Consider the following 27843-nt stretch of genomic DNA (forward strand, 5'->3'; position numbering starts at 1 on the left):
CATGGCCGCGGCGTTTGGGGTGTCTTTATATTGACGAAATATTTTTTCAAAATTCGTTTTAGGTCCCTTTCGCCATGGGATCGTACCCAAAGTTTGTAGCTGAATATTGCAAGGTGTGGGAAAAATCAGGAAAAGAGCAATTGTGAGTATCGTATCTTTATAACCTTTAAATTGATTCTGACGATTCTCGTGTATGCTTGTAAATAACAAAATACCGCGTGCGATTGAGAACAGCCTTTGTCTGGGCCATATAAAAACAATAAGGCATTGCGTAATTATACATATAGCCTTAAAATTGGACTTGCATCACTATTACACTTAGTATTTATTAACTGACTGTGATCCCTATTTATGTAAATATATCCCGTATCATCATGTCAGAGAAACTCACGCTCTACTTACGTGAAATAAGCTTTCGCATAGATTAAGGCACTTTGCAAGGAACTAGGTACCTTGATGTTCTCAAATACCGATGGCACATGCTGTCATCAACAAACAATTTACCCACAATTTACACACAAGTATGTATGTTTGCCACTGTGACTGTCAATGTAATAATTATTGACTAAAAAAGCAACGAAAATTTCAGTGTTACTCAAATCAAAACGATATTATTGGATTCTTTAGTTTAATATGCCACATTTAATTTTAAATACTGGTATATAAATATGCAAATATGTATATTATTTATTCTTTCTTTCTGTATTCCCTACCACAATATGAAAATCTGCACATTCCACCGCTGTTCACAACTCTGTTTAAGAATATAATTTAGACAGTATTCTATAACACCGGCTCACACTATTATCCTTAATATATACTCCCTATTTTTCAGCATCAAATATGTGACACAATCTATCAAAGATGATGACAAAAGCCCCTTGTTTACAAAATCGGGCAAGCTATCGGGCTTGTCTCTAAACATATATGACTTACTACTGAGTGGCCTCAAAGGTGCACTCAAGAAAGATGCTGTCCTCTCTGTACTCAAAGAAATCTCTGTAAGTAATATAGGAGTAAGATTATGCCTTAAAGGGCAGAACATACATGTTAAATTCTAACTAAATAACTACCTTCAAGCAAACCTAATAAATAAAACAAATTTAAAAGTATGTGAGTGACATTGTGATTATTTTTATGAGATGTACTTATTACTAAGAATTAGATATATAAAATTGTATGTGTTCACAGACTTTGCATGCAGATATACCATCAATAATTCTAGATGTGGTATGCATACTAGATGCAGAAACTTGTACAGATGTGCAGAGTGAGCACAGAGCAAACTTTTGCTACATCGTTCGAGAACTTGAATCCTTTATGTCTGACAAATTGCTGAAAGAAAGACTGGAAATTGACACATTACAGGATGTAGGAACATTGAAAAACAAAACCTTTTACACAAAATTTATTAAAATCAAAACTAAGTTGTAGTGAGTATTAATATTACTTTTATCATCTTTATTGTGATGAAAACAATATACCATCACTAACAATAATGCATTGTTTTTATAGTTATAAACAACGTAAGTTCAATTTATTTAGAGAGGAAAGTGAAGGTTATTCTAAGTTAATAGTGGAGTTAAATCAAGAGATTAGTGAAGACACAGAATGGAAAACTATTTTGGAGATTATTCAATCCCTTATAGGTATGAAACTTAATTATCTTATTATCTGTTGCTCTATAATTTTTACGAATTTTGGTTACTCTGAACATTACTTACTTACAGGTTGTTTTAATTTGGATCCTAACCGTGTTCTGGATATTATATTAGAGTCTTTTGAGGCACGGCCACAGCTAGACAAGCTTTTTATAGCCCTCATAAAGAATTACATGGGAGACCCTCAAGTGATTTCTGAAGTGCTTGGTTTTAAGTTAGGGAACATGGAAGTTTTGGAGAGTTATAAGGAGCCACCACCTTTGATGACTGTGATAGCCTTGCTCTTGCAGCATCAAGTAATATCACTTGATGATATTTATCCATGGGTATGTATTATATTATAATGAAAACTACAGTCTTAAGTTTTATATTGTGATTGTGATAAATTATGGCTTTGTTCTAGTTGAGACCAGATGATTCTATTATGGCGAAAGAAGCAGATAAAGAAGTAAAATCGGCTCAAGAGTATATAAGAAAATTAAACATTGTTTCCACCAAAGGACCTCAGGCTAATGCCCCCACCGATTTTATTGAAGAAAAAGCGGATCCACAGGTATGGGGATCTACTCTCGTTCTCTGTCTGAAACAATTACTGTCAAATAGTAATACTTGATCAAACTGACAAATGCATTATGCGAATGAAGCCTTATGCTTGACGTTATCTTTTAATTTGATCAAGTAAAATTTATTTCACAGAAATTGTTACGGACGGATGTCGGGCAGAGAACAGGGTTAGACATCTAGTTATCTCAACACCAACATCAATGAAATAAAGTCTGATGATTTTTTCAACTGTTGTTATACAAGTATCATTGTATGTTACTAAATAAATGCATTTCAGGAATACTGGAGCAATCAGAAGCTAGTGCTAAGTGAAGCTTTGTTGAAAGTAACGGCGTGGCGCGAGTTTGCCGCTCTGGCTGCACGTCTCCCCACAGCAGCGATGCCCGCTCGGCCCGCCACAGCATTGTGCAACATGGTACATGCCATTATAGAGCCACTTTATAGAACGTGAGTACTTTTGTTATGCTGGTATCACCCAGGAACTTCTCAATAAATTGCATTGCTTGCTCAATAGCTGCATTCGCTTCACATTTATGGCCTTATGAAGGGATTTGACCACGTTTCTGCATATCGCAATGGCTTGAGATTCGCCATCGCCGTGATTTGAGAATGCTCTCCATTCTTTATTCTATCATTAACAATCAATGTGTTTTTGTGTTTATATATGGTATTATATGTTATATATTGTATGTATATTTATATTGTGTGAAAATAATGTATCATAATTATTTAAAGATTTTGGTCATATCTGTTTTTATTTGTCATCTCCTGCACCCTTGTTATTTATTCAGAACTTCGCTCTCTGTGGTTGCCTAGTAACGAATGTCTAATAGCATTAAGTCCACTATTTATTAAATACTATTTTATGTGCAGTAAATTTTAAATAAATAAAAATAATATAATACTTTTTATGTTCTTTTTTTTAAAAAAAAGGACAAAATGCTTTGTTGCCTATTGTCGATTTTGTTTTGGATAAGTGGTGTCCATGCTTATATCCTATATTAATGATAGCTGACATCAATGCAAGGAAGTATATTATATCAAAAAATCTTTTCTTATTATATTCAAACAAGTCCAACAATCCAAATCCAAACAAGTCCAAATGACAACAATATGGTATGATGTAACAGGCAATTTCCATAACTCGACATTGTATGGGTCTGACTCTACTCGTGTCACTTGTGCTTCTCTAGGAATCGTACCATCTTCTAGGGTTATAATAAAGTAAAGTTATAGTCATGAAAATTCATATTACACGTATTTAAAGAATGCATGAATGTTGGGCTTTGCATTCTTAGAGTATCATAAAATTAAGTATTTGATTTATTTATTTTATCGCATCAATCAACTCACATAAACATTCTGAAACATTCGTTTCGTTGCACCAGAGATATAATAATAAAGTCAGTCTTGGGGAGATGCTTAGCCTTTTTAGCATACTGGTAATTGTTGCAATTTTTTAAACTCATTTTAAAAAAAGGAGGAGGTTCTCAATTCTACTGCATTATTTTTGTATGTATGTTACGCAATAACTCCGTGTATGAAGTAAGTAACTTACTTACAAGTTTTTAAGTTTGTGAACAGATTTTGATGATTCTTTTTCAATGATGGAACGAGGGTACCTCAGCATAGGAACCATTTAGATTTGAAGAAAATATACCACCTCTAAGGGTAGCAAACTAGGAGCTGAATCCGGTTTTACGCACTTTCCGGTAACCGATTGCAATAAAACTTGGCAAAGAGATGTGTGATTGCACGAACTTTTGAGGTCGATTTTTTTCGTACACTGTACTGAGATTATATCAAAATCAAAGTCAAGTGGTCATTTATTCCATAGGTAAATTTTCACACTTGAAAACGACATTTTATAAGCTACCGCTATCGGTATATTGTAGTACTCGTTGAATAATCTATTAAGTCTACGAGTATATAATAGAATAAAATGTAATTTATTTCATATTAATGTCTCGCTATTACAATTTGAAATAAATGAATAAAATTACAATATATTCGAAATATTTTTTTCCATACTAATTACACTATGGAAAAAATTCTTAATAATCAGTCACGCACATTATTTACAGCCATTGTAGAGTAGCCCCCAAGATTATTGGGCGCCCAGTACCACCCCTAAAGTCGAAACTTGCCCCACGCGCGTGCAAGACGTTCGATGACATGAAAGATACAGTTATTCCAGCCCTAATTCTGTTGGGGCCCTCTCTCCATTACGATCCCATTTTGATGTACAAGGTAAGGAGATTTTGACAAATGGTAAATCTTTGACTATGTAGTAATTAAAATAAATCGAATATGAAGTGAATTTACTTTAGTCAAATCTTTTATGCCAAACCTTAATTTTTTAGCCGATTTTTTTAATAATAATAATTTAATTTTGGAGCAGTAGAGCTTCTTGTGAAAGAGTTCGTCCAGGGAAGTACTGCCACCTTACCTATTTCTGCCGTCAAGCAGTAATGTGACATTATTGCGTTCCGGTTTCGAAGGGTAAGGATGCTGGTGAAATTATAGCCACATGGGACTTGTCAATTTATGTCTCACGGTGTCGGGGCAGTTGCAGTGCCCCTCAGATCTTTATGATTCAAAGCTCTCAGTGACACTGCAATTGTTAGAGACAGGCGTGTCGCTCACCACCAGCTCACGATTTGTTCGTCCCGTCACTTAGTATTATCTAAAAAAAAACCCTGACGCAAAAAGAGGAGGGTTATAAAGCTGACGCTGCAACCAGGACAATCTACAGGCTACCCAACTCCTCAACAACTTGCAGTAGTCTGTCGTCTTTGGATTTTCGAATCTTGACGAGTCGTTCGTTTACAGATCGTGACTTTATTGACTTTTTGATGTACACTGTTTTGTATCGGGGTGTTTTAAATTTTAATTTAAGTTTTTTATAGATAATTCGAATACTACGAACTGCACGCTCATTGCAACAAGATCCTCTGCACCACGAGACTCTGACGGTACTTGACGCCGCCATACTGCCGGCGCTCACCTTGATGGAAGGAAACTGTTGTATGTCTGAGGAAGTGTACACCTTGCTCAAACTCTACCCTTATCAGTGCAGGTTAGATATCATTAATTACGTAAATAGTAGCTTATATTATGTTGGTTATAGCGAGTTTAGCATCTCATCGTTTCACATTGCATTTTTTCCATTTAAATTCGGATTAGGGGTATTCTCGGTAATGTCTTCATTTAATGCAGGACATTCCCTGGTTTAAAAGGTATCATAGCAGTTGTTTGGCACTTTTATTGTTGACACAATTTTTTTCCCGTAAAGGAATTGTGTTTTTTATCAACAATACTGGCAATATTGGCTTGTTAACATTAATTGAATTATGTACATTATAAACTTTGCTGTATACTATTGCACTATTTTGTAGATACTGCCTGTATTCTCGTTGGAAGAACGAATCAGGCGAACGAATTCCTTCATTAATGCGTGTTCGAGGCAACTCCCTACAGCGCATTAAGCATATCATGAAGAGAGTGTCCAAAGAAAACACCAAGCCTCAAGGTCGCCTCATAGGGAAGCTATCACACGCTGCTCCGGCGTTCTTGTTCGACTATATGCTTTTACAGGTTGGTCGACAATTTGAGAAACGTATTAACGGTTAGATAATTATATATTAAAGAGTTTCTTACATTTCAGATACAAACATACGACAATTTGATTGGGCCCATTGTAGAATCTCTGAAGTACCTCACTTCTTTATCTTTGGACGTACTTGGCTATTGCCTGTTGGAGGCGCTAAGTGTGGGCAGGGGGTCGGTGAGCGGGGCGGCGCATCCGCCGTGGCTGCAGGCGTTGGCGGCCTTCGCCGGGGCTGCTTTTAAGAAGCACAATATCGAACTCACTGCGCTGTTGCAGTTCGTGGCTAATAGACTTAAAGCCCAGCAAAGGTAATCATTACTTGACCACACCTGCGAGGAATTCATTCTTTCATCGTTAGGGACTCACCACATTTATTCACGCGGCCTTGACCTTGAACCCTTTATGTCAGAAACACCTTTATGTCTATGTTATAAGAGCCATAAAGATGTCGCGTGTTTCGCTTCCGGTCGAATCGCCGACGCAAAACGCCCGATATCATTTTCGCTTGTGCTGGTCAGAAAAACTTTTATGTCCATGCTATAAGAGCAAAAAGACGTCTCGCGTTTCGCTTCCGCTCGGATCGTCGACGTGATTTTCGCTCTATTGCATGACTTTAACGATTTTACTGACCGGCTTGATGATAAAGTGTCGATAAGTGTGGTGACTCCCATATACTGCTAAAATCAATTTTCTAGATATTTACAAACAATTACTTACTATAGCAAAACACATTATAATTGCTTATGTAAAATGCAAATATTTACCATAGTATCGGTAAAATATAAAATGTGGAATCATCTCAGGGTATTTGTAAGACATAGTCGTCGTTGAAATTTCAATTGCATTTTTGTTTCAGAGTAATTTGTGACATAATTGCTTTTCTCCGTAGAACGGCGATTTATATTCCCCGTGTACTAAAGTGCCTATTTTTTAGTATGAACAACCTAGTGCCTAAGCTGAAGAAAGTCATGTTGTTGATGAGATGAAATCTTGCCCTTTGAAATTTCAAATGTAAAATATTTGAGTTTTTATCGCTATTTCAGCCAAGATCTCTTGATTCTAAAAGAGATAGTGCAAAAGATGGCCGGCATCGAAGCCGTCGAAGAAATGACACCTGAACAATTGGACGCCATGGCGGGAGGCGAATTGCTCAAAGGAGAGGTGAGATTTGCTTTAAGGCCGTCGACTGTTTTTCTAACTTACTGAACTATTTACACATTGAAATGTACATGTCAATGACACGACTCATTGTTCGAATTCGGATTCGAATTTCCTACAAGTAGAAAGTTTAATTGTTACAAAACTAATATTGATAAAACTTCTTTGACGAAGTCAGTAAAAAGAACCAAAAATTATAACACATCGTCGCCTTAATTTCTCAAGTAAGTTTTAAGTTAAGCTTAAACTTACTGAAATGCAAAAATGGATTGATGCTGATTTCACATCACATTTCTTTCATATTCACTCACTGGCTTTTACATATTTTTAGAGTAATGCATCCAAATTAACAGCCTTGATAAGAAATTTAAAACAAAAACAAAGTTTTGCCATCTCCTGAAAAATCACTCTTTATGAGATACGAGTTTAGAGAAAGTAAGGCATCAATATCCTAATTTGATCACTTGAAACACTAACTCGCCATCCCACCTATATTTTGAAATATACCACGTCCATTAATTTGTATACGTGAATTATCTAAAGTTGATGTAACATTTTCAATGAGTAATTCCTGTATATAGTTTAATATTGTGCCAATAGACGACGTCTCAAAATATTCCACGAGATTTATACGAAACAGTAAGTTTTCGAAGTAGTTCGTGAGCACTGATTGAGTATGGTGCCAATCGCAACTAAGAGAACAAAGACAATCAACATTAACAATACACCAAACATACACTAATTGTCCTATGTTCTCTTAAATTTGTGTAATGTGTGCAAGTGAGGCTTTTGCCAGTCCACTACGCAATGCCGTTGCCACTGCGACCTTGTACAGATTCACCGATGCCGCGACCTGCAAATATGCTGTTGACAATCTCATTCATTCGCATTATTACAATCGTTAAATGTTTAATTAACAGGCTGGATACTTCTCTCAAGTAAGAAACACGAGGAGGTCATCAGCGCGACTGAAAGAGGCCATAGTGGGGAATAACTTGGACATTAGTCTCTGCATACTGTCTGCTCAGCAGCGACATTGCTGTGTTTGGAAAGGTACGACTTATTTCTCTAAGGTCTAGCAATAGGATTATGTGTTCTTCTCTGCTACATTTTGGTATATAATGGACCTTAGCTAGAGGGCACAGAGTTGAGAGCACGTTTCCACTTCGCTGTCTCATCGCTGTTGACTCTAACTTATATATAGAAGCGGCATCATTTAAAATTTGTCTATTTTCTGGTATAGAATATGAAGACGACAATCCGTCGAGCGGTGAAGCCCCAGGGTCACAGCTGAAGGTTGTGGGCCGCTTGGCAGATCAATGCCAAGACGCTTTGGTACAGCTTGGCACCTTCCTCGCTTCGTCCCATGCACCTGACGAATATGCCGCCAGATTGCCGCCTCTCCAGGTAGTTTGGTTATGCTGCCACTGTCCAGTGATATTAGAAAAACCCTCTAAATAAAAATACAAATATTGTACAACTCATTCATTGTTACATTTTGCTCTTTTCCATTTTTTATTGGACTCATTTCATACGTCTCTTTTATCAATTGTATTGATTTAACTGTAAAGCTTTGCCTACAAAATACTCAAAAATAAAAGTTAACTGCAAGTTACCACCATCATATGTCTAATCATAATTAGGCATTCTCAAAGTTAAACAGTTCCTAAGTATTGATTTGAGCTTTTCAAATGTATGCAGTTTCTGTCCTAAATTGTATGTGTATGACTGTTTCAACACTATTCAATACAAATGAATATCACTGTCAAAAACACTGAAGTAAAACACATTACAATAAGATATATCTCTGGTGTTTTATTTTTTCAGGAACTTCTTCGTGATTATCACGTAGATGCTGACGTCGCATTCTTCCTCCACCGGCCAGTACTAGCTCAAAAAATAGCTGCCAAGTGTGAATATTTACGTAAAAGCTCTGAAGTAAAGTCTAGTAATTTGGAGAAGACCATAGAAATATATACTACAGCAGCTAAAGATTCTCTGGAACCAATATTACATGCTATAACTCCTTTATTGCCTTCTAGAGTTTGGGAGGACATTTCGCCGGAATTTTATGTAACCTTTTGGTGAGTTTACTAATTTAAATCTATCCATATATATCTATTGAATTTGATCTCAGTAGTAGTACCGATGCAGTATTAAAGTAATTGCCTCCGTGGCCGAACTTCAAATTCAAAAGAACCAATCACATTTGTACAAGTTTAATCACATATCTGTAGGTGAGATGTAATGGGCCTTAAGTCTATATTTTATAATCTAACTGCCTCCGTGGCCGAACGGTTACTTGCTGATCTGCCACACAGAAATCCCGGATTCGATTCCTTGGCAGGAAGAATTTTTTTTTATGTAAAAAATAATAACGCACACATCGAGTACTTAGGTTTTCGATTGTTACACGTACCTATTTTTATTTCCTATGAATAACGCACACACTCAACATAGCCCCGCACTAGGAAAACCCGGTGTCGCGGGTGCCATGGACACATACATAGACAACCACAAATTACACCCAAACCCACGGGAGAATTAAATGTAGGTCATACAAATATTTCTCCCGGCCTGGGAATCGAACCTGGGACCTCTGCGTGGCAGTCCGGCATGATAACCGTTCGGCCACGGAGGCAGTTTAATAATACAACTATAACTAAATAAAACTCACGTTTAGGTCTTTGTCCATGTACGACCTGCGAGTACCCGTTGAAAGTTACGAGAGGGAAGTCGGACGCTTGAAGTCTTCTGCAGCTGCCGCCGCCAAAGACAACTCGCAAGGCACTAAAGGAAAGAAGGAGCAGGAGCGTTTTAACACACTTATTGACAAATTGCAGGTAAGTTGTCGGTTACTCATTGTTACATTAGTCTGTGACCAATGTGTAATCGAACAGTTTTTTAAGTCTAAACAATATTTTGCTTAATAGTTACAAGAATATGAATTGCGTGCGTTTTCTAAACGGAGTGCACTTTGTTGCCGCCATTGCCAACTGCCGTCTCAATATTGCCGAAATAACAAGTTAGCAAAGGCAAACCAGTGTTACCACTATGAGATCGTGTACTCAAATGATCTTTCCCTTGCTTCGCGACAAAGGTGTTGCAGTTTTAAAAAGTACAATTACAAAGTCTCATCTGTATGAGAGACTACCGGATCCAGTAACAGGTAGACTAAAATTTTTGAAGTTTTCCCAAATAAGTCTAAAATGGTTAGGCTGGTTTAACAGCTGTGCATACGGTTTGTACGGACTGTCTGCTTGCGGGTCATACGCATGCTTCGCATCCACACTTCAGAATCGGGTATTCAGCTTAATGAGGATATTCACGTAAGACCACAATGAAATCACGGGCGGCTTGCGCGGAGTTCACACGGAGCGTGTTCCATATGGAGCAATCCGTGTCACTGATAAATCCGCACTGTTTAAAACCAGCCTTAGTTGAAAGGGCTTGTAAGGGATTTGCTTGTTTGTAATATAACTAAAAACCGAGAAAAGTATGTTTAAAGAAATTGAATTAAAAACGATTTACTTTTCTCTTGCGCTAATTTCATACCTTATCCACCTAGAATAAAATAAACGTAGTGACAGATCGACCTTTTTTTACTGATCACGGCAATATACACATAACAATTTTTTTTTAAATGTCACATGTGCCCTTTTTAACGAATGGCGGCAGAACTACCGATGGAAGAAATTAATAGTCCACATGAACTCGTTTCACCTTATTCTGTGCTGTTTGCTTGTCAGGAGGAGCGTCGTCGCCAGTCGGAGCACGTGTCTCGCGTGCTGGCGCGACTGTCGCGCGAGTGCCGCGGCTGGTTCCCCGCACGCGCGGCTAAGTCAGCTAAGAACGAAACGGTGACGCGGCTGATGCAGCTGTGCCTCTTCCCGCGCTGCGTGTTCACGGCCGCCGACGCGCTCTACTGCGCGGAGTTCGTGCACACGGTGCATGCGCTTAAGACTCCCAACTTCTCCACGCTGCTTTGCTACGATCGGGTTACTATCTAGACTTACACTGCCGGCCACAAATTTGAGACCACCTACATCAAAGAAGGAAAATGAAATAAAACTCAAAGTATAAAGCAAGAGGTTTGATTATTGATTAAAATACTCATCTACTAATACACATACATCAAGAAGAAAACAAAACAAATCAAGAAATATCAACCATTTACGTTAAAAATGCCGTTCGTGTTTTAAACAGATTTTTCGTCAAAAAACCCTCCCTTGCATTTAATTACATTTCTCACTAGTCTCGGCATACGAGCAATCAATTTGTCAATTGTTTCTTGTGAAATATTGTTCCAGCTTTCTTGTAAAGCCTTCCACATGTCTTCTTGCGAGGAGGGACACCTAATACGCACATTTCTATCAAGCTCTTCCCACAAAAGCTCAATTGGGTTAAGATCCGGGCTCTGAGGGGGCCACACCATATTTTTAACACCCCTTCTGTTTCTTTATGTTCTAAATAACCCCTGCATAATTTTGAACTATGTTTTGGATCATTATCTTGTTGAAAATAAAATCCATTTCCAATTAATTTTAAACCAGATGGAACGGCATTTTGCTGTAGTATTCGTTTATACTGCTCCTTTTTCATGATCCCTTCAACTCGTACTAAATCTCCGGTTCCATGGCTCGAGAAGCATCCCCAGACCATAATGGAACCACCACCATGCTTGACTGTTGGCACCACACAGTCTGGCATCATCTTTTCCTCGGCGCTACGTCGAACAAAAATTCGTCGTTTTGATCCAAATATTTCAAATTTGGATTCATCTGTCCAAAGAACTTTTTTAAAGTCTTCTTCGGTCCAGTCTCGATGGGTATGAGCCCACTGCATCCGTTTCCTTTTGTTTTGTGGCCTTAGTAGTGGTTTTCGAACGGCGACGCGACCAAATAAGTTAGCATCTCTCAATCGTCTTTTTACTGTGGTCAATGACACAGGTTCAGATCGGGATTTGTTCACTTCTGCGCGGATTTCTGGTGCTGTTAGGCGTCTATTCCGCTTGCTGGTAACGACGATGAACTTATCCTCGCTAGAAGTCGTAGCTCTCGGCCTTCCCGATCGCGGACGATCTTGATTACTGCCAGTCTTCTTGTATCGCGCTATTGTGTTATGAACACAAGTTTTCGACAATTTCAGTTGAGTGGCAATCTCACGTTCTGATTTGCCTTCGTTGTGTAAAACAACTATAACAGAACGAGTTTCACTGCTAATTTCGCGCACTTTTCCCATTTTAAGATGTCTTCACAGTAACAACGACGAGCTTGGACTAACCAAGACAATGAAAGTTTAACTCCATGAAAACTCAGGTAATAAATATGTTTTATGAAGCAAAATAGTTCTAAATATCGGATAACACGAAACAAAACCAAAATAATTAGTAATGAGCAGCTCATAAAAATATTACAATGACTCTACCATCTGGGCATTTCGCGGCATTCATTGATGTTTGGAAACAATAGGCCTTTATAGGATAATAACTTAAAAATTTACTAAAAGATTGACTTTTAGAATTATTCTAATAACAATAGAATATGCAGGTGTTCAATTTTTTTTAGTATATCTCAAGCAGTTTTGAAATATTTTATTAGTGACAAAGATTCGTACTAGTGGTCTCAAACTTTTGGCCGGCAGTGTACATCGACTCTTAACAATGAAATTTATAAAACGAAATTTGAAGAAAGTTTTCATATTTACAAAACGAACTCTTAATCAAGAAATTACAAAGTAAACTTTACAAAGTTTGAGTCGTCCGTTTGTCAACTATAGCTACAACATTTGCTGAGTTTAGGGTTGCATTACAAAAAAATAACAAAACAGTTAATGTCTTTATATATTGTAAATTTCAAAAGTTTTGATTCAATTGTAAAAATTATCTGATAAGATAAATAATAATAATTATAAAACATTTCATTGACGGCTTTAAATACATCATTGACAACATTGTAAGAATTATATCAAAATAAGATAATAATATGTATATCGAGTTCTTAGGTTTTCGCGATTGTTACACATAGGAAATGGAAACTATTTTTCCGGATTTAAATCGCGTATATTTGTTTTTTCAGTCAACCGTGACCATGGGACCTGTAAAGGGCCCGAAACGTCGGTTTGTTTGAAAAAACAAATATACGCGATTTAAATCCGGAAAAATAGTTTCATTTCCTATAATAATATGTAGTTCATTTCCATTCTCCTTATGGCAACACTGTACTAAAGTTAGCATAGCAACCTAGTAAGTTTGCGATATGAGTATTTTCTAAAATAAAAATACAAAGTAACTGTGTTATAAATAATGGTTTAAAGTTGATTATGCTAACTTTGGTAAGTTTAAGTCAAAGTCTAGATACGAAAAAATGTGCCTGTGCGTGTATCGATTTTCGCACCCTAACGAAAGTCGTCTCGTGGTTAGCAAGTTCGTGTTATAAATCTCAGCCTATCTCTTGTGACTTTTCTTTACGTCCTAACTAAAGTAATATATTTATATGTTATTTTCAGCTGTTTTGCGACATCACGTACTCGGTGATGTCATGTACGGAGGGTGAGGCGGCGCGCTACGGTACGTTCCTCTGCAAAGTGCTGGGCACAGCCATGCGTTGGCACGCCGATAAGAGCGTCTTCCAGCGCGAGTGCGCCGACTACCCTGGCTTCGTCACTAAGTATCGCGTCTCCAATCAGTTCACCGAAGCCAATGACCACGTTGGATATGAGAACTACAGGTACACGTGCTTCACATACACATACGGTATCCATACATGTTGTTTGAATTGTCCTTAAGTTGTTCTAAAAAGGTAGTGATGTGGTCAAGATTTATAAACTATTATTTCTGTCCAGACATGTGTGCCACAAGTGGCACTACAAGATCACTAAGGCAATGGTGGTATGTCTCGACTCTGGTGACTACGTGCAGATCCGCAACGCGCTGATCGTGCTCATCCGCGTCCTGCCGCACTTCCCAGTGCTAGAAAAACTCGCACAGATCATCGAGAGGAAAGTCGAAAAGGTATGGACATGTTGCTCTTGTAACGCCGCGGGTGTGGACTCGGCCCTATATTGGATTCGAATAATTTTAGCATGTCTATATGTGTGTATGATCTTCGCTTCTTCAATAATCACATTCGCTAGCTTATGTACATGGTCAATTGTTCGGCGCGTCACGTTCAAATTGTTAATGATGACAGGCATCGATATGATACTATTAACTGCTATTATGTACGTGGGGCGTACTATAAGTTTCCGGAATGAATAACAAAAAAATATTATAAATGGTCAGAAATGAATTTTTATTTCTCACAATATTCTCCGTTAGCGTTAATGCACTTTTTCATACGAATGAACCAATTTTGAAAACATTTATGCCACTCCTCCGTGACAATCTCTGAAACATATTTTTCATACTCTTCGACAGCCTCTTCAGGTGATGAAAATCATTGACCGCGTAACTGGTTCTTAATTTTTGGAAGTAAATAAAAGCCACAAGGTGCCAGGTCGAGACTGTACGCGGGATGGCTCATAAGGTCAACGTTCTTCACTTTCAAAAATTCATTTCCCTGGCTGGCCGTGTGAGAACTGGCATTATCGTGGTGCAAGATGATACGGCGTTTACGGTTATTTTTACGGAGTTTGTCAATAAATTCCGGCAAACAAATGGTCGTGTACCAATCACTATTAACGGTACAACGATTCTCCAAACCAACAGTAGCCACGTATCCAGTTTTATTAAAAAAAGAAGCAATCATACGCTTAGAGGCACTTTGCACGCGCGCCACTTTGGTTGGTTTCGGCTCATCTCGAAAGACCCATACGCTCGATAGATTGCTGCTTTGTTTTGGAATCGTAACTATAAATCCATGTTTCATCACCTGTTACTATGTCCCACACCAAATTTGACTCCCCTTCGTTGAATCTGGCAAGCATGTATCTCGTTGCGATCCGTTCTTTGAGCCTCAGTCAAATTGTGTGGGATCCACTGAGAGCACAGCTTTTTCATACCCAAATGTTTGTGTAGTATTGATTGTATTTGACTCATGCGGCCTATGCCTAAAGATGCCCGAATCTCATGGTATGTCACATGCCTGTCTGTTTTGATCATACGGCACACAGCACCGATGTTTTTGTTGTTCACAGCAGTGGACAGGTGACCATCACGAAATTCGTCACAGATTCACACGACCGCGTTTGAATTCTGCAAACCAGCTATAAATAGTCATCTTGCGTCATGGTGCCTCATCGCCAAAAGCAGTTTGAAGCCGAGCGAAGCTCCGCTGAGCTTTTGAATTACACTTAAAGTCGTACAAAATCATACTACGAAAATTTTCATGAGTTAAATCCATGCTGATGTAGACAACCAATTTCTAAAATGACGACACAATGTAAAAACAAGTGACAGTCAGATGAAACAAACTGTATTCTACAGTGAAAGAGTTCCATTTTCAAATGTTGTAATTACGTTTTAAATATTGTTTATGTAAGTGGCCAGTTCCGACAACTTATAGTGCACCCTATGTACTATTATTTAATCATCCTCCTCTATGCTTAATATTCATCCCTTCTGGGGGTGGCAAGTGACTACACGCATGGTGCAATTAAACATTGATTTGTAAATTTCACGTGAAAAATTAACGATTGAACAGACTCTAAAGTTTAATTGAATAACAATCCTCCAAACTTTCACAGGTTAAAGAGGAGGAGAAGAACCAAAGACAAGACCTGTACGTATTGGCGACGGGGTACAGCGGACAGCTGCGTAACAAAGTTTCTAACATGATGCGAGAAAGTGACTTCCACCAAGTAAGTATCACAGGACCTGCTATTAAATTAAACAATTTCTTTCTTTAACTTCTTATGTGTCGGTCAAATTAATGCAGTTATTGCCTAGTCTGCAACTGTTCTAAAACAAGAAACGACGATAATATATTTTCTTTTCCTATTTCCGTAAATTTATTTATAGATTTCTCTAATACTAATTTCAGTGTACATTTTTTTTATTACCACGAATAATATGTAGCTGGTAGCTTGCAATTCAATGCCTAGTTAGGATATATAATTATAATAAATAAATTAATGAAAATTTGAAAATGATTAGTGTTACAAGCAATTATCGTTAAAGATTTAAATAACCCAAAGCCCTAGCATTTGGTATAGTATTAAAGATGTGGTAAGGTGGTACAATTGCAGGTGATTGAGAAACACAAGGCCGCGGTGGTGCCGCCCACCGTCCTCAAAGAAGATCCCCCAGCCTCTAAGCACGAAGAGTCCGTAATGTCACCGCCTCATGTTCTAGGTAAGCTACTTTATTCACTATAAAAGCTGACCTTAGTCACTTTGTGTAAATATGGACGACAGCATATCAAAGTAAATATTGACATATCATGTACCGTTGCTCTGGAGGCGATATTCGAACAAAAGTATATAGTTTGCTGTACTGTTGACCTACGTTATTACATTTTTATAAAATTATTGATAAATAAATGAAAATAATGTGCTTAGTACGCTTAATCAGGATGAATGGTCAAATCACTTGAATTATTCGTATTCATCTGTGCTTAGAGATGGGTTTTTACCCGATAAATATCCGTCAAAGGATAAATATCCAATACATATCCGTTTTTACTGAGTATTTATGTTTTTTGTAATAAAATTCATTACAATTCATTTTTTAATTAATAATTACGTACGATTACTTCTCATTTTGCCTTTGTTTTATGTAACAATACTGTTCTAGTACCTAAGTTTTTCGAGTCGATAACATCTCACTAAATGGTAGGAATGTAAACTAATTGCAACATACTCACCTAAACTTTTATCAACATTAAAATTGGCTGGTATAGAAAATTCGATTGACAGAAACTTATCAAATTAACTGTAACCCTTGAGCTGACCTACCCTGGGTTAATAAAGTGCGACCCAACATTATAGTCTTGGGGTCTACTGCGTAATAAATAAAGTCATGTTTGAACTTGAAATACCCTAAGGATTCTCTTTCACATTGTACACACAAAATCTATTAATTAAAACACATGATATAAAAAATAAATGTTTACAATTCTCCTTGGCGGCTCTCTCCGTCTCCTTCGCACTCCTGTAATGTATGTATTTGGTAGCCAATTTAGACTTTGGCATAGTGGTCAAATGATTTTGAATTTAATATCCTTTGTATTAGAATTAATTATCCTTTAAGTATTTGCAATGAAGTCTGTACAGTTTTTTAAAATAAAATACTGAACAACCAAAAACCCATAAGAAGCTGAACAAATGTGCAAAAACGGATCAACTTAGTAACTTGAAAAAAAAAATTCTATACAAAATGTTACACAGCTGATTAATATTATGTGAAGACAATTTTTTTTTAATAAACTACGCATTTAAATAATAATAAGGTTCACGCAAAAATACAGGGAGTTACTGTACCTAATTAAAAGGATTGTTTTTATCATTGCTTATAGAAAAAAGGTATAACAAGCAATATACTACACGTACATGTTATTAAATGGTATATTTTTTTTCATTTAACTAAAAATATACTTTGTTTTACTAAATATAAATAATAAACCACGATTAAAAATATTTATCCACGTTTTTGGATAAATATCGAGTAAAAATGGATAAAAAAGGATATTTATCCACGACCCATCCCTGTCCGTGCTACAAAAGAACTAAAAAGTGAAGAAGTTTACCAAAATGGTCGGTTTTTATCACGGAAGAAAAAACCATGGAAGTGCCTTAAACCTTGATTACTATAAGAACCGCTGTCGCCAAAACTCACACATTCATAATTTTTATTTTAACACTGAAATATTAATAATGATTGGTTGTAGTTCCTAATTTAACAAGTAACAAATTCTGTACTGTTAATATAATTTAAACTGTACCATGTTAGTATATCGTTGACAGTTCAATGCCTATTATTGAAGGTTACGACGTTTTGATTTTATATTAAAATTTTAATCTTTGTGCTGCCATCTAGTGGTCAGTAGATGAACGACGACGAATTCGAAGTGTTTGTTTTCTTTAGTTCTCCAAAAAAGATATGGTGCCATATTGCAGCGGTATAAGGTTTACTTTCGTTTCTTGTAACAAAAACAATATTACGATAAACAGAAAATTGAAAAAAGAAAATAAAGTAAGACTAAAGTAACGATGATGAAATAATATTACAAATGCGACTATCATGTTTGCTCTCCGAAGTAGCAAAATAAGGCATTTGTCTATAACGTATAAAACGAAAATGGCGGACTGAAGTCTAGTATGTGGAACTCCGCGTACTGTTGGCACACGTGTCACGCCCAAGCGTGTAAGTACTTCTACTGTATTTATTGTTCTGTGGTTTTTGTAATTAAATTTTAATTTCTTAAATTTTAATTGTAATTAAAATTTAAGATTTATTCACAAATGTAGTCAAATGAAATAGCATAAAAGCTTTAAATCTTTACATTGTTTTGTTAATAAATAAAATGTTTAAACACTTAGAATATATTGCAAAAAATACAATTTATAGTACTTGCTTAGGAAACATTTGTTTAGTTTTTTTATTTCTCAACTTTTGTACTTAAAAAGATTTCATAACTGTTCGAAACAAAAAACGCGTTGTTACTAAACTTGTAAATTGGATTTGTATAAAATTAAGTGTGATATCGGCAATGAGAGCACTGAGTGAGCTCTTCTTTGACTCTTAGTGAGGCTTACAACTTCTGTGGTTTTTCTTCTTTTTTTATATGTTTTATATAATAAGTTAAGTCAATTGTGCACCCAGATTCCTTAATATATTTTTACTTGTGGGGATCCTTAATTGGCTCTCACTCGTTATTAATATTATTTAATTTAGTTTTAATCTGTTTTTGTTGATCTTTCTTTAAATAAATGATAAGTAGTCTAAACGCGAAAGTACGTAAAAGGAAATTAAGTTGTGAAGAAAATGAATTTGAAAGAAAAGCACTAAGGTTCTGTAAAGTACCACTATTTGCACAGTTCCATAAATAAAGTTTTTGTATAAATCTTTTATTTTTCTAGAAGTTGAAAAGCGAGAGTCTCGAAATAGCGACAGGCGCCGTGACGATTCTGACCGTGAAAAGGAATCCAAACGTGAACGAGCGTAAGTTAAAGTTGACACATATTTGTAATACCCGTATTTTAACAAGATTGCGATTCACGATAGCTTAAACTACATGCTCAAATCATTTCAGGACTGTCAAGGAAAGGGTTAAAGAAGAAAACAGGAGTAAAGAGCGTTCACCAAGAGAAAGATCGCATAGAGTAAGTTATATTTTTATATAACTTACTATTTTATGTTTTCATATAAAATAATGGCTGACTCGTTACATTTCGCCATCAATTTGCGAAATTTTATAATTTATTTCATTGATGTCGTAACAAAATATTAACACCATCCTTTCAGGATCCAAGTAACTTGTCGACTTTTACTGATCTGTTTAAAACTAATACTAATAATTACAAATCTTTATTTGTTCAGGAGGAGCGCTATTTGGAATCGGTGTCCCCGCCACACGATCATCGTCAACCGGTGTCTGATGACGTTGAACGAGGTTAGTTATTGATCTAAATAGATTCATAAGTATAATTTGAAAATATATTGTTTAATGGTGTCAAGATAGAATGCCGACCAGTGCAGTAAGAGAGCGTTGTGGTATGAAAGATGATGTAGTGACAAGGATAGAGAGAGAGATGTTACGATGATTTGGTCATGTACAAATAATGAATCTTGGTAAATTGACGGCACAAATGTATAGAGCGAATGTGGATCGAAGCGTGGGGAGAGGTAGACCTCGGCGAAAATATCTCAATCAGATTGAGGATATCCTTAAAAAAGGCCGGGTTAAAAGTACCAAGACTAAACGGGCATGTATGAAGAGATTGATGAGAGTGACGGAGGCGAAGGAGGTTTGTCAGGAGCGTAGCAGTTGGAGTCCATAGTTTCTGCCTACCCCGGTGGGGGACAGGCGTGATGATATGTTTAATGGTATATTTGCTGAACTTATTTACAACGTACTTGACAATTTAAAAAGTTCCAATACTTATTTAATCTGTGAAAGGTTGCTTTTGTTTTCTAATAATATATTTGCGTTTATGTTGCTGTACAACTCCACCAATTTTGACCGTGCCGTAGTCGTAACATAATTCACGTCGTATAACAAGTGAATTATGTACATTATTTGGGTTTTTAGTCCTAAAACATCAATCTTAAGTAGTTTTAGATTCTCTAAGATTGAACATTGTATATTGTTTACAGATGTTAAGCGTCGTAAAGTAGAAACCAGCGGCAACGGTAAGGTGAGTATCATTGTAATAAACCGGGCTCGCATCGTGGTAGCACCGGACTGAGGATTGGGCTGGACCAGACTTCGATCGCGACACCGCCGCCGCGAAATATCCCCAAAAAGCTCAAGAAAAAAATGGACTACAGTGAAGACTCAAGTGTGGAAAGAAACTCTGACTTTCAAAGTGAAAATACATTTGTGCAAAAAAAAATACAAAAAAAAAATAATTATCGGAAAAAATAATTATAATTATAAAAAGAATATAATACAATTTCATTAATTAAAAAACGGACAAATAATGGTGTAAACTTACAAGCACCGTGCCGTATCTGAAGAAACCATTACATCAACTTCGATTATTACTGGATTTTTATACTACAATAAAAATGTTCTTAACTATGTGCCTGATACATTAAATTTTAAAGAATTGGCAGTGAAAATAATAGAGTATGATCGTCAAGAAATTATAAATATGAGAAGTTGTTTGATTTTGGGATCAGAACATGTTCAGATTATAATTAAAATCATAAAACCCAAAGATAAAGTATAATTATTTACGAGAAGTAGCACTCGCCCAAGAGAAACGAAATAATTTGAATGTTATCGCTGTTCGTCAATTGTTATTTGTTGTCAAACTAAAAAATGGAAGATACCAAATCTGCCCAAGGAAGGATCGAAATAGGGAAAATTGAGTGACTGGAAAATACAGTAACTACTTGATCTACAAGCTGGAGCCGGACATCGTCATCTTACAACACCCACATTCTGCATATACGATTAATGCAAATGAATGAAGTATTCAAACAAGAAGAATAATTTGGAGCTGTAGCTGTGTCAAATTGAAGATGTAACTAATAATCACTTTGTCTCAAGAAAGTTAAAATACAATAAAAAAAAGTTAAATATTAAAATCGTCGTAGTACCGGTATCGTTGCGAGTCGTAAGTCCAATCAGCCCAGTCCAAAGCAGCACTGGTAAGGTTATTTTCATTTTCCATGATAATGAGTCAAAAGGTCCACTGAATTAAGTATAACATTCTGAAGAAAAGTGGATAATTCGTAAACAAGTATATATGCGAAGTAAAACCATTCATGACGATGAAGAAAACGATGCGAATAGTCCTTTGTGAAATTTCGTCTCTATACCTTGAAAAATGTGAAAAGAATTACGAAACTTACAAAGACAATTTAACTGAAAAACATCGATGGATGCTGCTACCTTTCATAACTTCCATCTTAACAAACAATTACAATCAATATAGAATTTCCTGTTGAGCAATAAAGAGGAGGAATTCGGTTACAAGACTTCTCAAGACCCGAAAGTCCAGTCATTGATGTCGCCCATTTTTGATACGGAAATTTCTAAACAAACACCGAAAAAAGAATAAGAAGAAACTATATCATCAGTTTCTGAAGGAAAAGACGTTCAAAAGAATAGCAAATAAAAGCAAAGAAATATGAATTGTTTTAGTTATCTTCATTCAATGTCCCTTTTGGCTCTTTTTTTATAGCTAGACTAAAACATAGTAAGTAGAAGGCATAGTAGTCTTCGCTATTGGTTTGTTAATTTTTGTCATTTATCACTTGTCATATTGTATGAATAATGTTAATTTTCTGAATAAGCAGGGTAGCAAAGAGTTGGATGAACGTTCCCCCGAGAAAGAAAAGAGAAAGACTAAACTTAGAGGGGATGAACGTAAAGAGCGTAAGATGAGCCGTAAAAGGGTGAGTGATTACTTTGTTTAACAGTCGTGGACTTGGTGTGCTTATGCAAGCTTTTATTGTATACATGTCTATTACGCACGCTTCGAGGAGAGCGTATACGACTGCTTTCAGCTCCTTTTAATACTATTTCAGTTCTACCAAGCATATGTAGGCAAATAATAACGGATAAAGGTTAGAAGTTGGTAGAATAAAATTTATTAACGACGTCGATACGTTTGACCACGACAATGCCAGTTTGCAAATGCAATTTTTGTATGTAGATTTCTTAGTTTTGGCATGGACGAATTGATGCTTCTTGCTAATGAATGTTTTGATTTTCTGTTCAATAGGACAGAGCTGAAGATTCAGCGATCCTAGAGCAGAAAAGGCGACGGGAAGAACAGAAAGGTAGATACATTTTTTATCTATATCAATTTCCTGTGCACTCAATGTATTGTTTGATCATTTTTGTTATAGCGATCTTGAAAATGGGTAGTCATCAAAATGGATCCCAAGAAGACCACCACTATGAGAAATATCATAAAAGGGTGAGTAGCTCTGTAGCTGTTATAATTTCTGGTTGTGACTGTAACTGTTGTTATAACCTGAGGTAGACAGAGTATATTTACCTGAATTTTAGGGACGTAATACACGTACTTTGTATTATTATACAGTATTAGAGTGTGACTAATACCTGCCACTTAAATCCCGGAAACAATCATGTATTACTTGCAGTTTAGGTAAATATAATGCGCCTATTCCAATCACTGCTCACAACACTGTAAAGTAATACCTACATGCATTGGTTTTCAGGAAAAATCTCCCTACAGAGATCGTTCACACGAAGAACCGAGAGAAAAACAATATCCTTTTCAAAAGCGACTATTACTACTTTCCTAATTTTTTAATGGAACATTATAGCTCAAAATTCTTTCGACGTTATTTCTTGTTAATATATATATTATACAAATACGGTATTTGACTTGATTTTTTTTTAAATTCTTGATTCATCCAATTATTTTAATTTTTCTTATGTCTATTTAACGTCACTAAGTCATGGTGCTGGTGTATACGTCCAAATACGCGGGTAATGCGTAGCCGTAGCTTAAATCTTGCAATAGCGTAAATTTTGGAATCTGAGTTCTAATTTTCTTAACTCCTATGCACTACCAGAAGACCAAATGAGTCAAAAATACGAAGATAAGATAGCAGCACAAGCCGACCAGTGGAAGTATTTGTGCTACATTGTCGTTTGACGTGCCCCCAGGAGCAAAAATTATAATAAAATCTTGATGTCAATTAGTATTGTTGTTTCATTCATTGCATTTTTCCTACTTTTGTCTCGTAGTCACGAGTCAACAAATTGACAGCCAAACTGATTCGGCGTATATTGTGTTCTAGGGAACACAATACACGCGCAATCAGTTTCATTTGCGTGCCTTATTCCAATGTGACCATGGTAGTTTTTATAATTTTTTGTTATTAACACATAGTCGCCATTTAGTCGGTTCTATCCCCGAAAAACCAGATTTTGTCTGTCCGCCGTTTAAAATTTATAAGGGTGTTTTACTGTCCACGTAGCAGAGCTCCTTGTGAAAGAGTTCGTCCAGGGAAGTACTGCCACCTTATTTCTACCGCCAAGCAGTACTGTGTTCCGGTTTTGAAGGGTAAGAGTGCTGGTGAAATTACAGGCACATGGGACTTGTCAACTTATGTCTCAGGGTGACGTGCGCAGTGGCAGTAGCCCTCAGAACTTTGGGATTTAAAGCTCTGCACTGCAACTGTTACCATCAGGCACACGACTTGTTCGTCCCGTCACTTGATATTATATAAAAAAGTTCTTAAGGTGTTTTACTGTCCACCCTAGATAAACAAATTCCGGCGGCACCATTTTTAAATCTCGAGAATAACAGCCCCTAGCTTAGATCTGATTGCACCCAGAAAAAGTCGTTAATTAGTCGGTTCTAGAAAAATGTATATCTAAGGAGGGTCACCGCTTCAAATGTTCGTTGTGAAATCATTCAAGATATCGTGTTCATGGTTATTAAAATAATTTTGAATTGATAGAGTGTAATAAACAAATATTTTAAATATCTATTGAATTATTGGGTCAAATTTAACTGCAACACCAATTTGTAGTTCAAAACGGCTTGCGCTGTAAATTATAATAAGTAGTCATCGTTTAATCAATTAATTATTATTCTAATCAATAGTCGTTCAACGCGCTTCGTTGGTCTCGTGTAAGCCAAAAGCCCAACACGACACATACACTAATAAATATCATGAAAATTGATAAATCCATTATATCCATAATGCCATGGAAAGTAACTATATATTGTTTGCTAATTTCCTTGTATTAAAAACTAAACATTTGAACCTTCACTAAAATTTACATATAAGTAACATGTATTTAAAAAAAATCTGTATGCATAATATAACCCACGCATAACGTGGCACAAACGCAAGCTGCGAAGTGCTAGACACAAAAAAAAATTTACATGAACTCCCGAGACTACACAGCAATAATCACCCACGTATGTCTGTGGGTATGACAAATTGGTTGTATCTTCTTAACAAAAGGGCGACTAATTCTAAAATTTCGCGGCTAGAACCGACTAAATCACGACTTTTTCTGGGTGCAATCAGAGCTAGGGGCTGTGTTTCTCGAGATTCACAATGTTGCCGCCGGAATAAGCTTATTTCAGAGTGGACAGTGAAACACCATAATAACTTCAACACGGCGTAACGACTAAATCGACTCATCCGAAGAACAGTCCGATGTGATTATATAGCGAAAAGAGAATAAGTACTTTACGAGACTAATATTTGTTATTAAAACTTAAGGCCTACGTAAAGGTGTTTTGAGAATGTATATATCTTATTTCATTTCGGAAATATAAAATCGAGGAACGGTCGATCTGACATCCACAGCGAAGAACGAACGAAATGTACTGTGTCCTCAGAACAAGTAGTCTTGCATATGGATCTTTGTTCTACGAATGAATCAAAATTTAGTTTTTTACGATTGGAACCGACTAAATCACGACTTTTTTTTAAAGTAATATGATCTAAGCCTAAGCTAAGTGTTGTGGTTCTCGGGTTTAAGAAATGGTGCCGCATTATTCCAGCGTGAACATTTAACCACCCTTATAACTTTTGAACGACGGACCTACTAAATCTAGTTTTTTGCGACTAGAACCGACTAAATAGCGACATTTTATCTGGCTAGTCAAATTTCAAAACTTGACTATGATCACGCTGAAATAAAGCACGCGTGTCGATTTTATAATCTCCACGCCACCTATTCTACACGTACACTTGCATTTAATATTTTTGATTTACACTGGCGCTCCCGGCCACTGGGTCACTAGTCACAGCTACTTGGCTGTTCTTTTTGATTTATGGTAGTGTGGCTAGAAATCATCCATTTTGCTGAATTTAACATTGGTGTTAACAGCATTAGACATAAAAATAGCACATATTTTTATATTAAAATATAATACGTATCAAGAAGACGCTACAAGTCGCTAAATACTTATTTTTCGCTAAGAACAAATTTTTGCATTGCAAACATTAATAACATTCCCTAGAATTAGCGATTAAGTCGCTAAAACAGCACCAGTGGCGGGCAGGAAGAAGCCGGCGGGCGACTGTGGCCGAATGCGCGAGTGGCGAGATGTCACCGGACCAGACAGAGACTATGCTGGTCACATTTTAAATGTTTTTTATTTTCTGTTGTATCCAATTTATTTTATTTTTGATATCATTTTGTCACCTGTAAACGAAAGTTAGCAAATTACCTAACATTTTTTTCTTCCTATAATAGGTTTCTTTGATGGACAGTCAACCAAAATCGTTATGGAAATTGACATGCAATGAACTGCTTAAATACATTATAATTTTAATGAAATCCCTTGTATTCCTAATTTTAAAAAGTAAGACAGCTGTGACATTTAATAGCAGACAACCATATACCATATCTTCATATACCATATTTGTAATAATGGCATAATACTCAGGGTCGTACTCCAGAACTCTACTCAATAAAGTCAGGACTTAAGTATTGCAGTGAGCACTGAAAATCATACTCAAGTCCTTGCCATTAGGGTCGTATTTCCAGTGCTTGAAATCATTCTCAAGTCTGCTCAAATCCTCACTTGAATATGATTCAAAGCACTAGAAATCATACTCAAGTCCTTGCCATTACGGTCGTATTTCCAGTGCTTGAAATCATACTCAAGTCTTCTCAAATCCTGTCTAGAATGATAACGCATATAATATCAATTCAGAAAAAGAAATAAAGACTTATCTGAATGAAGACAAGTGCAGCATCTAGCATCACCTTTGCACTCTGTTTATAAACAAACACGTACATGTCTTGCAGTGCAATTTTTTTTAAAACGTTTCCTATGTCAATAATTTGAAATTTAAGAACCGGTTGCAACATAATAAGGGTTATTTATTGTTATATTGGCACTTGAAAAAACAATGAATATTGTGCATGATTACAAATTTATAATTAAGAAATAAGCGTAGCTGTTACGTATTGTAACTAGCGTCTCACGTGATAGTATATTCACAACGTGTACAAAATGAATGCCGTTGTCGGGTGGTAGGCATGGCATCACTTTCATTCTATTTCTGAACGAAGCGGCAATACGTCACAAAAAGCAACGGCATTTGTAAAATACGGAGTTTTTATTAATTGTAGCTTTTCATTGAAAATAATATAAGTTTCACAAAATGTGAACGTCTTTTTCCCTAAATTCATTAATTCTATCGTGGGACTGTCTATTCAAAGTGCGATTTTTCTGGATTTTCGAAAGCAGATGCATGCATGGTCAGTTAGCGGCCATTTTGTATACTTTGACATATGGACAAAAAACACCAGATATGGTAAATATTTTTTAAACAAGTGGAACTTCCTGATAAGGTGGGTATTGTATTCTGTTACGATTGTAATTCTACGTGATACTTAATGTTTCAATGTTACTTAAATTCATCTATTTAGATAGTATAAACAAGTCGCTTGGTAATAACACTAATAAAAAAAATTGAGAGGCGGCGTTACAGCGACAAATAGAGGGATAACAAATATCTACGAGTATAGTGCAAGTCACATAGAATCAAACTTCATTGTACCCCAAAATATATATATTTTATTTACTTGTCAATCGATGAAACAGTGTTACGGCTGAAACTACTGCAAGTCTTAGAAGTATATTATGTAAAACGTTCTTTCTTAGCCGCCATTTTGTTAACCATTTTGTGGATAGTGGCGTGGTAGTTAAGCTTGTTTAATAATTGTGCAGTGTTCATTGTGTTCTTAGCGGCTTGTTATGTAGGTACACAAACTCAAATAATCATTATTCATATCATCTATAAAAATGTAATTGCTATTATGTAGTACGTGTAGTATGTACATAAGCTAAAGGTGTATCTATACTTAGTTGATATTCGCAGCAATCAATGGTACACGTGGCGAATGATGATGATTAGTCGATGAATCAAGTTAGCAAGTCCATTGAATTTTAGAGTGTTTTATTTAAGACGTTTAATTCTTTATGTTAACACCTCGACGTCTTTTCCGTAAAATATTCACATTTATTTTGAGGTTACTCATTCACGGCATAGATATAGTTGTTCATGGCGACCTTGTAAAGGCAATTACGCCGAATATGAAGAATTTGTATTTTTTCCTATTCCTAATTTTGTCTAGATTTTCTGTAGTACTCATTACATACCCACTTCGCAATGTAAATTAACTACGTCCACGGAAAATAAATTGAAAAGGTTAGGTTATGTCATTCACTCATTGTATTGAATGAATGATTCGTAAGTGAGCCATACTATATTTATTACCT

General features: G+C 36.2%; 1 protein-coding gene across 2 annotated transcripts; it reads left to right on the top strand.

Annotated features, from left to right (window-relative positions):
* LOC113235085 (THO complex subunit 2) lies at positions 1 to 23273 on the top strand. Of its 2 annotated transcripts, none has more exons than XM_026470650.1 (30): positions 1 to 142; positions 836 to 1001; positions 1192 to 1433; positions 1516 to 1649; positions 1731 to 1987; positions 2065 to 2214; positions 2503 to 2672; positions 4310 to 4475; positions 5135 to 5304; positions 5624 to 5822; positions 5893 to 6143; positions 6879 to 6996; positions 7914 to 8046; positions 8237 to 8400; positions 8821 to 9077; positions 9677 to 9836; positions 10743 to 10991; positions 13501 to 13721; positions 13837 to 14005; positions 15679 to 15792; positions 16165 to 16285; positions 19012 to 19093; positions 19185 to 19254; positions 19472 to 19544; positions 20249 to 20289; positions 21902 to 22000; positions 22330 to 22387; positions 22457 to 22527; positions 22793 to 22842; positions 23147 to 23273. In XM_026470650.1, exons 1-30 carry the CDS (start codon positions 75 to 77, stop codon positions 23181 to 23183), a joined length of 4260 nt encoding a protein of 1419 aa, XP_026326435.1. In that variant the 5' UTR covers positions 1 to 74; the 3' UTR covers positions 23184 to 23273. The 2 variants fall into 2 exon arrangements, with proteins under 2 accessions (XP_026326435.1, XP_026326436.1); XM_026470651.1 differs by having other exon boundaries at positions 16180 to 16285.
* Positions 23274 to 27843: the final 4570 nt, after the last annotated feature.

Source organism: Hyposmocoma kahamanoa, unplaced genomic scaffold (genome assembly GCF_003589595.1).
Source record: "Hyposmocoma kahamanoa isolate Upper Pololo Valley unplaced genomic scaffold, ASM358959v1 87, whole genome shotgun sequence".
Taxonomy (NCBI): domain Eukaryota; kingdom Metazoa; phylum Arthropoda; class Insecta; order Lepidoptera; family Cosmopterigidae; genus Hyposmocoma; species Hyposmocoma kahamanoa.